The sequence below is a fragment of the Protobothrops mucrosquamatus genome, unplaced genomic scaffold, assembly GCF_001527695.2.
Source record: "Protobothrops mucrosquamatus isolate PMUCROS unplaced genomic scaffold, P.Mucros_1.0 scaffold574, whole genome shotgun sequence".
NCBI lineage: Eukaryota > Metazoa > Chordata > Lepidosauria > Squamata > Viperidae > Protobothrops > Protobothrops mucrosquamatus.
In genome coordinates this window covers 181863-193669 of record NW_015386876.1, presented here as the reverse complement: position 1 = coordinate 193669, position 11807 = coordinate 181863, and the positions used below count along the sequence as shown (strand labels likewise).

Here is an 11807-nt window from a genome sequence, read left to right as displayed (position 1 = left end):
AATACAATATTATACAATCTCGAGCTTGTTTCTCTATATATTAACATATAATTTTATATACCACAAACTTAAACTTTAACTCAAAACCCGAACAGTTCTTCTTGACTCATACCAGCAGTAAAATTTGTCCCAGATTCCAAAATAGTCCGTTTCTGTCTTGTCCTTTAGTTCCATAGTTAGCCTGTCCATGTCCGCACACAATAAAATTTTATGTAGAATCTCTACAGTAGGGATTTCTTTGTTTCAGTAGGGATTTCTTTGTTTCTCCAATTTTGTGCGTAGGTCAGTCTGGCGGCCGTGAAAATGTGTAGCATTAGGTAGAGTGCCCCTTTATCATATTTTTGTATGGTAATACCTAGTAGGAAGAGGGACATATTATCATATGTGGTGGAAGTACCCGAAAGCCCGTGTTTTTTGGAACAAGGTTAAAAAATGGTTAGAAGAAATATTAACAACAGAGGTAGAGCTAAAACCAGAACTCTTCCTACTAGGTATTACCATACGAAAATCTTATCTGTGGCTATAACCTACAACAGTTGATTTTTCCAGGGACTTAAGGGCTTAAACTCATCCTCCCACCTTTCTAAATTAACAGATATTTGACACAGAAGCAGGATTTAAAAATGTTTTTAAAAGGTGGCTGGGGTATGTTTCTATAATAATCATCTGTTTGTTGCCTGCGAACAGCTGGTTTCTGTCTCCCCAGCCTCCAACATATATTTGTCTTTCTTCAACAGTCTTCAATGAATAAATATCACTGGATAGGAATCAGGTGAAAGTTCTGCCCCATATAAGCAAACCCAGCTATATGTTTTTGTGCATGAAAAAGTGGGATGGCAGGAAATATGACCCGGAGTCCTGCCTGTATTATGATTTCTGCATGGCTGTAGAATTTGTAACAGTAAAATCTCAGTAAAGCCATTTGCAGGGGAGGGTGTGCTGCTCCCCAATGTCTTTAAAATCAGACTTCATGACAATTTACATTGCATAGTCAATATATGTCATTTTTGTAACGATGTCATTATGGTACGATGAGATTTATATAATTTGTGTAATGATGTTGATGCATAGATTCATGTACCTAATGTAAATGTCCGTTTATTTAGCATATAGTTAATGTAAATTAGCCTTAAAGATACAGTATGTGACTTATCTGAACTACATTTGATTTAATGGACTTGGCCATTATTTCCAGGGAATTTCCAAATGAACATTTTGTCTTTTGTATTTGGTCTTCTAAGTATGTTTGTGGGAAGTGGGGTTCCATTAAATCCAGGTTTTACTGTTGAAAGTGGAAGCAAATCTGATCCAATTCTTGCATCAACCTCAGAGGGAAGCCCACAAAAATTCCTTCTCTGATGCATTTTACAGATGCATTTTATATAGAAGTTGTTAAATGATAATAATAATAATAATAATAATAATAATAATAATAATAATAATAATAATAATAATAATAATAGAGTTGGAAGAGACCTTGGAGGTCATCTAGTCCAATCCCCTGCTCAGGCAGGAAACCCTATACCATTTCTGCACTAAATCTGTACAAGAAGTCTATATAGGTTTTAGCGTAAAATTTGAGTTATGCTTCAACACATTCAAACTTGTTTATTGTAATCCTGTTATTCCAGGCTAGGTATGTACATATTTGTAGTCCTAATCTATCAACCCAAGTTTGCGTATTAGTAGGTTCTATGGATCACAGTAGAGTTTTTAATAAGAATAGAAGATTATGTTTGCAATATAAAATTTTGGTCGTGGGGAAGAGGGAAACAGATCTGGATTTGATGAGCATATTATCAATTTTAATTGAGAAAAATGAGAAATTGAATATAACCTTGCAATAGGAACATGAAGTAAAAAAATACAACCATATGAAATTGAGAGATGAAAATTAATAATTCCACAAATAGGTCAAGTAAGTTACAATATATTGAACTCTTTTCTGTCTAAACAGTTACAGGATGATACCCAAATAATGTCATTTGTCTGCATTCCATAGATCCAGTTGGAGAAGTTGTTACACTGGAATCTAGCTGTGCGTGATTTCCACATCCTTGTTAATTTGGTCAAGGTGTGTAACATTCGCATCAATGTTTCTTATATATGAAACCATGATGGCCTTTTGTCTGTTGATATAGATTATTCAGATTTAAATATTTTTTAAATTTACTATTAATTTTATATATCACCTGTCTTTACACTGACTTGATTTTGTGGACCTGTGTTGAAACTTTCTTTTTATCCTGAATACATTACTCTTACAAGACATATTCAGACATATTTTATTTTAGCAAGACAGGTCATGTGCAAACAGAACATAGGTCTTGCAAGATTTAGAATGCTGTAAGATATTTTAATCATATGCATTTATATATTCATTGGAATATGTGTGAGTGAACGCCCTCTGATATGAATGTGATTATCCTGGAAGGATCATATTGCTGACTTTAAATTTAGACAACTGGAATTACTTCGCATATCTCATATCTTTAAGACAATCCATGTTCTTTGCCTTTTTAAAATTCCCATTATTTTTTGAATCTATTTCTATTTAACTAGTCATTATTTTCTTTCTTTACTATTGTCTATCAAACATAACATTCCCAATTTGGAAGAAATGCTTGGCTTGTTGCTATTCTTCCTTCCTTCCTTTCCTCCCTCCCTTCCTTCCACCACCGTTGTCAATATATCACATGCACATATTTGTTTGTATGGGGGGATATTTACAGTATTGGTATCAGTGGGGTTTGGCAGCCCCTCTCATGTTACAGGGGGATTGCATTTTCAAATAAGATTTAAGGTAAACAAAAATTCTTCTGTGCTATGTTGCAGTAGGGTGACTTTAATATGACAATACAATTGAGTACATACTGATAGTATGGGTGAGTCCCTTTCATGGTTAATTTGAGTACTTATCGGTGTTCTCAGCTGTTATTTGATAGGTTATTCTGTTGTTTTTATTGTTTTACTCTGTTTTTGTAAGGACCTACCTCAACTAGGCCTCCCAAGAAAGCAGAAATCTTGAAACAGACATTGTCTCAAAAGAAACTTTTATTAGGGGCTAGTGACAGCAGGGAAAACAAGGCAAGGTCTGAGAAAAAACCCGCACAAGGAGTATATTAAAAGCAATACTCATTACTCCTCCCCCCAAGGTTCATTTCAATCCCAGCCAATCCACGGGTGGCATATTGTTTTGGTAACAGGCTCCGATGGCGGGCTCTTCAAGGTCTCTCTCGCTTTAGTTTCTCTCTGGCTCCAAGCTCAAACTCTCTCCTAGATAAGGGTGATACATTTCTTCTCCTGGGGGAAGGACATAGTGGCAAGACAGTGCAAATCAGCCCCAAAGCATCCCCTCTCCCAACAGAATGGCAGGCCCCAAAATATGGTTACAAAAGCAAGCATACTATAAGGAGAGAAACAATATATTTATTTGGGGATCTGACCATTTTAATTGTTAGCAGCCCATAGTCGTGTATGTGAGATGGGCAGCTTATTAAATAAATAATCAGACACCTTTCTTTCAAGTAAACGCTGTACTATCAATGTGATATTTAGGAAGGAATGTGGTGATATATACTGTTCATATTCTGCAGTAGTAGTTGTATTTTTAACTAGCACTATATTATTTTATCATATTTAATATATTTTGATATATTATATTTTAAAGCGTTTTTTTTTACTTTCTCCAAACAGGTATTTGATAGTCGTCCTGTACTCAGTGTTTGCTTGAAGGTAAGTGAGAATCATGTGATAAGAGACACGAAATTCAGGAAATTTTACAGTAAACTATTATATCACCTTCCTCCCATATATACCTGCTCTGAGTAGAGATGTCCACATTTTCTACATATCAGTTTTGTTTTTGGTATAACTTTTCACAGTAACCTATTTCCCAAGGAGAAAATAGACTTCATAGGTAAAGGATCATAGCTACTGTTGAGAGGAAAGCAGGTCTGCTTGTTTCTGGTTTGGTTGTCATGCACTATTTTCATTGATGGGTGGGTGTACAGATGAATGCATATTTTAAGTAAGTGACATATATTTCAGATGACTTCCAAACGAATATGGTTTTCTTGTAGGGTAAATATTGTCGAATTTTGCCATTCCTCAAAATGAACACTTCAGAACTGAAAAGCTGCAGCCAGTTTAGTCCTTCCCAAAGCTTCCATTTTGAGGAGTCCATTTGACTCTACACCTTATTCCAAACAATACAGATAGTCCTCGTTTAGTGACTGCGATTGATTTTGGTGACTCAGTGATTAAGTGAAGCGGTTGATAACTGAAAATCAGGTAACCATGACTGCTTAGGACTTTACTTAAGCTTTCCTTAGGAGCAAAAACAAAAGCCATTAGTATCACATTGATTAGAGTTTTGCCAGTTTCAGACAGTTGGGGTTCTAAGCAACAAATTATGGTCACAGAATTGAATTTGTTAACTTGCCATTAGCACTTTTTAGGGACCTTTTTAGCATTGTGGAAAAAAGCAGCTTAGGAAGAGATTGTTTAACTTTACGCAATCTCTCTCCTCTTTGAGGGGTGGAAAAAGAAAGAACCAGGTCAGGCATAGGATAACACGATGCTGTAATGGCAAAACTTGTGATTCAGAGAAAGATATTCAGAAGTTGTAAATGTGGGCACTGGTCACAAAGTTATTTTTTCATTACTATCATAATTGCAAACGATTGCTGTTTAAGGCAGCTGTTAAATGAGGACTTTCTGTATTATGAAAAGGAGGGGGCAGCACAGATTATTTAATGATAGATGCTGATTATATGAACTTTGGGTTACATGTACAAGGAATTTGCATATCACTGCTCGAAACTACTGCCCAGCACCTGAACTTATTCACACAACAACTCTAATGTATGCCATCTGATTGCACAAAGATTGAAGAACAGAAAACTGCTGACTACAGTGTAAATTTTGGGTAGGATTTACTAAACCTCTTCTGTCAGCAAAATGAAAGGGTAAAATGACGGCCCCTTTGCTTTTATTGTCTTGCGGATATTGAAAATCTGCTCCAGAAGGTAGAGGAGGATATTAGTGGATATGCGGGAAGGAGGAGAGAAGGCAGAATACCCATTGCATAAGTGGACTTCTACTTGCATTTTACAATGGCTTCCATCCTAAATACCTAGTTTTGGTGTCAGTCTGTGAAGGGAGTAACTAATTGGAATGATAAGATCTGGAAGTGGTACTAGGAAACTCTAATAAAATTCTCTGCATCTCGAGAAAATTGTGTTTTCCAACATACTGGTACACATCTTGGATTTGCTGATGAAGAGTTCATTTAAATAAATTTGATGACAACCAACTTAAGAAATTAGATCATTTAAAATTTAAACACACATAGTGAGTGCTTGAATGTTGTGACTTATGACACAAGCTTAGAACACTCACTCTTGTTTGGGAGAATTGGCCACATTTGCTGACATTTTGTGTCTTTTTGTTCACCCAGTATGGTCGTCTGTTTATAGAGACATTTTTGAAGTCTGGTATGCCCCTCTTGGACTACAGCTTTAAAAAGCACAGGGTAAGATGTTAGGGATGGGCTGTTTCTTGATTGACTGAGAGTGTTTTAAAGTGCTCATATCTGTTCTTTCCAAGTCTATAGTGCAGTGAGTGACCTACTGCAGAAAATAACAGAAAAGGAGGAGTAATTAGCATAACTGAGTAACTATAAAACTGAATGGTAAGAACTTTGAAACAACAGTTTTTCTTGCAAATCTGACAAGACTCAAAACAAGCATAGGTTGTTAGGTAGTATCTTATTAAATGAGTGCATCCTATGATTTTTTAAAATGTACATATTAGATATTTCAGGTATTTCCAATGCCAGATTTATTTATGTGTGTGTGTGTGTGTGTGTATTTGTATATATGTGTATGTGTGTGTGTGTGTATGTGTGTGTAATATATATATATTTATATGTGTGTATATGTATGTATGTATATATGTGTGTGTACATATATATATATATGCATGTATGTATGTATATATGTATGTATATATATGTATGTATGAAATAACTAATTAATTTACGATCACCAGGAGGGTTTAAGTAAAAATACTTTAATTGAAAACCGAGCTTTCGTTGGGAGCTCCCAACATCTTCAGGGTTAAATATGTATGTATGTATATATATATATAGTTGACTTTTGTTAACCATCAGCATTGATGGGCAGCCATATAAACTGAAACTATAAAATAAATACGTTCTTTTAAAATAACCAGTTTAGTGCAGTGATAAAATCAGGAGACTGTGAGTTCTAGTTCTGTCTTAGGAACAAAGCCAGCTGGGTGATCTTGGGTCAGTCACTCTCTTAGCCCTAAGAAAGAGGCAAGGGCAAATCACTTCCGAAAAACCTTGCCAAGAAAAACGCAGGGACTTGTCCAGTCACCAGGAATCAAAAATTGACTCAAAGGCACGTGCACACACACACACACACACAAGACCCAAGGATGACGTACAACTCAGTTTTAAAAAAAGAAAAGATGACTACAAGTTGACCTTAACTCTTGAATTCACTGCTGGTTTGCCACTGCTATTTTTTTTTTTAGCAAGGATGACCGATGCCACTTTCTTCCTTTTTATTTTTTGGTATTTTTTGCCATGAAACATTTTTAACTATTGTAAATTGCCCAGAGTTGCTGGGACCAGATGGTAGATAAATTTAATAAATTCTTATATTCCCAATATGGATTTCACACATGTGAAATCATAGCTGCCAGTTCTTTAGCTGGTATAAGCCTTCATTTATACCAAGTTCTTACTAAGAACCTAGGACAGCGATGGCAAATATTTTAGAGACCGAGTGCCCAAACTGTAACCTAAAACCCACTTATGCATCGTCAGGTGCCAGGTGGGTGTGGCCCATTGGGTGGATGCGGCCCATTGGGTGGGTGTGGCTGCGATGGTAACAGCAGACTGGGTGGGATTAAAAAGTTCAATCAATCAATTCCAACTTTGCAAGATTTTTTTTTTCTCTGCGAGAAGTTGAAATTGACTGATTGATTGAACCTTTTTTTTTTTGTACATGGTGGCGGAGGTCTAAAGCGAAAAAGGTTTATAAAACCCAGCTGAAGGCCGAGGACTGGGGCGACAGCGCGCATGCCCACAGAGAGGGCTCTGAGTGCGGCCTCTGGCACCCGTGCCATAGGTTCGCCACCACTGGCCTAGGACATCATAATGCATCTGCACAATATATGTACGGATGCAACAGGTATGGTCATTTGTAATTGACAGATGGAAATTTTGTCAATGCACAGTTGACCAAGTGCCACCCAAAGGTTTTTAATATGGCACCCATGTGCCAATAACCATTGGAACTACCATGACAGGTTTATGCTATAATCTTTCAACTTCAGTTTTCAGTTCTTCATATTTCAACCTCCATTTTTTTGCCTTCCATTCTACTATCCCCTACTATTGCCACATGAATTATTATTATTGGTAGTGAGTTTTTTTTTTTAAATTCGTGGTCCAGTTTATGCCCTTGGAATTTGCTGGAGGTCTCTTCTAAAAATATACTAAGCAAACTCAACACATATTATATTAATGACATGCCTGTCTTAGGGTAATGTACATTGTGAAGTGGTTCTCTCTGCTTCAATATATTTTATTCAATGGATATGCTAAATCACAAACAATGATTTGCAAATCTCATTAACTGAGATCTCAAACCATCTTCAGTCTGCCACAAATATATATCTGTACAAAACAAGATTTCGAATAGTAGCCACTTTGCACAAGTTTCTAAATGGATTTCTTTGGGTTGCAGGAGGATGTGCAGAGTTTGTTGAAAACCTTGCAACTGAGCACCAGACAACTTCATCATGTTTGTGGCCACTCTAAGGTAAAGAAAACTACAACCACAGTGCTAGTGAATTCTTGTTACTTGTTTAGTTTCTCTAATTCTAGCAAGTAAGCACACTCTTAGTATTTTATTCATTGTAATGGAGCAGTGCAAAAGTATTATTTGGAAATGCCCAGATCCTGGTTAACATTACTTAGGCCAATATGCTGTAAAAATGATGTTTATCTGCATCTTAATATTGCTGGTTCTGTTATTATAAGTACTTTATTATAATATAAATATTCTGATTTTTTTTTTACATTTTCTACTTAGCAATAGAGAAAGCATTCCTCCAAGAAAAATGCTACTAAGTAAGGAGACATGTCAAAGGCCACTTAGCGCATTCATAAAATACAATGTTGATTTTTGCAATAAAGAATCGGAAGAATATGAATGGTTCTTTCTTGGTTTGCCTTTCTTACACATGTAGATTCATCAAGACACAGGTCTCACCAGTCATGTACCTCTCCTAAAGAAGTCCCTCGAGCTATTTGTTTACCGAGTGAAAGCAATGCTGGCTCTCAATCATTGTCAGGAGGCTTTCTGGGTGGGCATCCTCAAAAACAGGGACTTGCAGGTAAGTGTATGTGTCTCATGAATGGCATTAATTCATTTTCCCATATGTTCATTGGCCACTATTTAAAAAAACTCAAAAATTAATTATCAGATCTGATTACTAATTATCGCATATGATTTGGAATTAAGCTTCAGAGAATAATTCAAATGTGTAAAAGGTTGCGGCTTATAGTAAATGACATTAAGATGAATTTACTGAGCAAGCTTTGGTATATAGAAGAAATGCCAATCTCTCTCTCTCTCTCTCTCTCTCTCTCTCTCTCTCTCTCTCTCTCTCTCTCTCTCTCTCTCTCTCTTTCGATTAAAAATTCAGATGCTTGGCAACTGACTCATATTTATGATGGTTGTAGTGTCTCGGGGGTCATGTGATCATGTTTTGTGACCTGACAAGCAAAGAGTTGCTGCGAGCAAGTGTGCAGCTATATACATTTTCTACATAAATGTAGTAAACTGGGAGGCCAGGTGACTAACATAACTGCAGATATTCACTGTTTTCTTGCTTTTGTTGTTGCTTCTAAATCCATTAAGAGCAAGCAAGTAACTAAGATTTACCCCACCCCCCACAAAGTCCAGGACATGGTGGATGATTGAAAAGTGTGGGTTAGAATTTTTCCAGTTCTTAACTTCCCTGCTCTTTCCCTGCCTGCTGTTTTTCTTTTGGTGATTTTCAAGATCAGGATTGCCTGACCATAGCCACAGAGGCATGGGAATTGATTTTCCTTCTCCACCATTGAGGCATTTTCTGATAAGGAGTTGAGCGATTAACTTCTCTGCATTGTTGTTAACATCTTGACTCTTCTCAGATATAAAAAACCTTTGTCATCAAGATAAATTATAAAATAGCCTCAGCTTATTGATAAATTTCTATGAACTAACTTCCAATTCATTGCTAGCATGTCATTGTTTCCTTTAGCATGCTCTGGGATTCATTTCACCAATATACAGCATAACCTCACAATATGGTACTGCAATTCCTTGATTATCGATTACTGCATTTCCTTTGCATTGTACATTATAGGAATGGGTTTTGATTCTTTCAGGTTGAAAGACAGGGTAGCCTATACTCAAGTTTAACCATTCAGATTGTCCCAGAGATTCCACTATTCTTTTCTGAACCACATCATACTTGTTTAATCTGTCCTAGGGAGAAGAGATCCTTTCACAAGCATCACAAGTAACCGAAGCAGAAGAGACAGAGATGCCCACACTCTCTCAAAAGGATTCTGAAGAGGTATTCATCTACAGGCAGATTACTTGCTTATGGCGATGGCTCTATACTTTGCTTTGGAAAAGACCAGAACTATTTTTTCCCAAAGCGATGTTGGCCCTAGAGCAGGGGTGTCAAACTCAATTTCATTGAAGGCCGCATCAGCATTGCGGTTGTTCTCGGGGGGGCGGGTAGGTATGGCCAGGGTGGGCACGGCTTACTGGGTGGGCGTGGTTGGAGTGGGTGTGGCCTACTGGGTGGGCATGGCCAGCTCTACATTGTTCGCGTCAAAGGTGCCTGTGGGGGCCTGGGCAGGAGTGGGACAGATCTGAGGGTCTCTGGCAGAAGGGGGTAGCACCAGGGCAAGCGCCAAAGCATGGTCCACTGGAAGAGCCTGCTGAAACCCCTCTCCCGGAGCCCATCAAGCCGGATATGTGAAGTAGGCGAGGGCCATTTGCTGGCCACTTCTAGGTGCATTTCTTCATTCCTCACAAAGGGTGACACCTCCCCAGCATGCGCCCAGGGGGCGGGGCCAACGGGGCAGAGGCCGGTCCCTTGCTGTTTCCAGATGGCCTTGTGAAACTAAGACTGAATGCGTTTCAGCATAGATGGCCACCACAAAATTGTACATTGGCTCCCGGGCGGCCTGGGCTGGGCCCAAGGCAGTGGGGGCCATTCCATCACTGTTTCCAGGATGGCTTCGCGGGCCACATGAAACCACTTTGCGGGCCGCATCCGGCCCCCGGGCCTTATGTTTGACATGTCTGCTCTAGAGGTAGTAGGCAAAATACGGAAAATAATTAACACAAGGATATGTAAGATATTACAAACTATTCCTTTCTTATGAAAAATGGCAGCAATGCTACCCTGTTTTAAAAAGTAACAGACATGAAAGTGCAACTGAATTCTAGTTTTTTCCTTTGTTTTAGTTAGGTTACTACTGCTAAATATACTTTATGTCAGAATTATTAATTTATAAAAACAAAGAACCACTAAAAATCTGACCATTGACATTTTAGCAACATTTTTGTTAGACCTTTACAATTTACACTACTTATCCAAGCATATACTGACATGTTTTATTCTGTGACATTTCATAAGGTAGTACTGAGCAATCATGCTCAAATGAATAAGGATTTTGAAAGGATTACTCAATTTTTCCCCTTCAGAAGATGAAGAAAATGTTCATCTTTATATGAATCAAATCTTTTCTTTCATTTACAGAAATAAGACCAGCCCTAATAATATGGCTACTCAGTTGCAATTCCATTTCTATGTTAGGGTGCAAACATTATTTATTGCTTGGAGATGTCTCTCTTAAATCAGCTCCCAAGTTACTGCCTTGATCTAATTTTGAAATATGAGTAAAACACCCAGTAAACTGGAAGGTAAAAAAATAAAATTAATTGAAAGTATGTATAGAATTAAGATTAAGCATGCCATCTAGTCTGTTTGTCTAAGAATGAAGAATTTATGATTTGTATTCCCCAGTCTTCGTTGTTTAAACATTTGGCATTTTCTCTTCCTCAGGAAAAGGAAGATTCAGAGACTGAAGGTAGAATGGACACCAATGATAGTGATGAAGACAGTTCTGATTAGAATGTGCTATAATTCTGGGTGAAACTTTTTGGCTTAGATTATTGGAATTTGTTATCCATATCCCGAGAAGTTTATAATTTGTATTCAGACAATATTAAAATAAATTGGATGAGCCATGGGCAGTATTATTTGTCTTTTAATAATCAGCTGTTACTATTTCTTTGAAAATGAATATATTGAGTACTTTTTTCTCACCCATACTTTTTTTTTTGCATCTCCGTGCTATTCCTCATAAGCAAAAAAGTACAAGTTTTACTTGAAATGCAACAATTAAGATTACTTTCTTAGGAAAGCTTACCAATAGCTTTTCTGCATTTAACAATTGTGTCAGGAAATGATCAGAGTTTAATAATTCACATGGTTGGATATAAAGCAGGAGATACATTTAAAATTGACATTTGTTGGTATCAAAAATCACTTGCCTCTGGTGAAAGACTGGTATTTACATTTGTGATCCCAACAGAATATAAAAAGAATTAGGGATTATAACATTAAAATAGTGGTGGGTTTATATAATCTTCTGATAGAATTAGAATATCTTTTTTTATAAAAGCAAAATTTGATTT

The 11807-nt window shown here is 37.0% G+C and overlaps 1 protein-coding gene across 1 annotated transcript in view; it reads left to right on the top strand.

Moving 5' to 3' along the window:
- The window catches only part of FANCD2 (FA complementation group D2), a 51622-nt gene extending 40280 nt beyond the window's left edge, over positions 1–11342 (top strand). Inside the window, 7 exon segments of the mRNA XM_029284413.1 lie at positions 2003–2074; positions 3697–3735; positions 5462–5536; positions 7785–7859; positions 8290–8436; positions 9580–9666; positions 11173–11342. Of these exon segments, the coding sequence (XP_029140246.1) occupies positions 2003–2074; positions 3697–3735; positions 5462–5536; positions 7785–7859; positions 8290–8436; positions 9580–9666; positions 11173–11241 (564 nt within the window). The 3' untranslated portion in view covers positions 11242–11342.
- Positions 11343–11807: the final 465 nt, after the last annotated feature.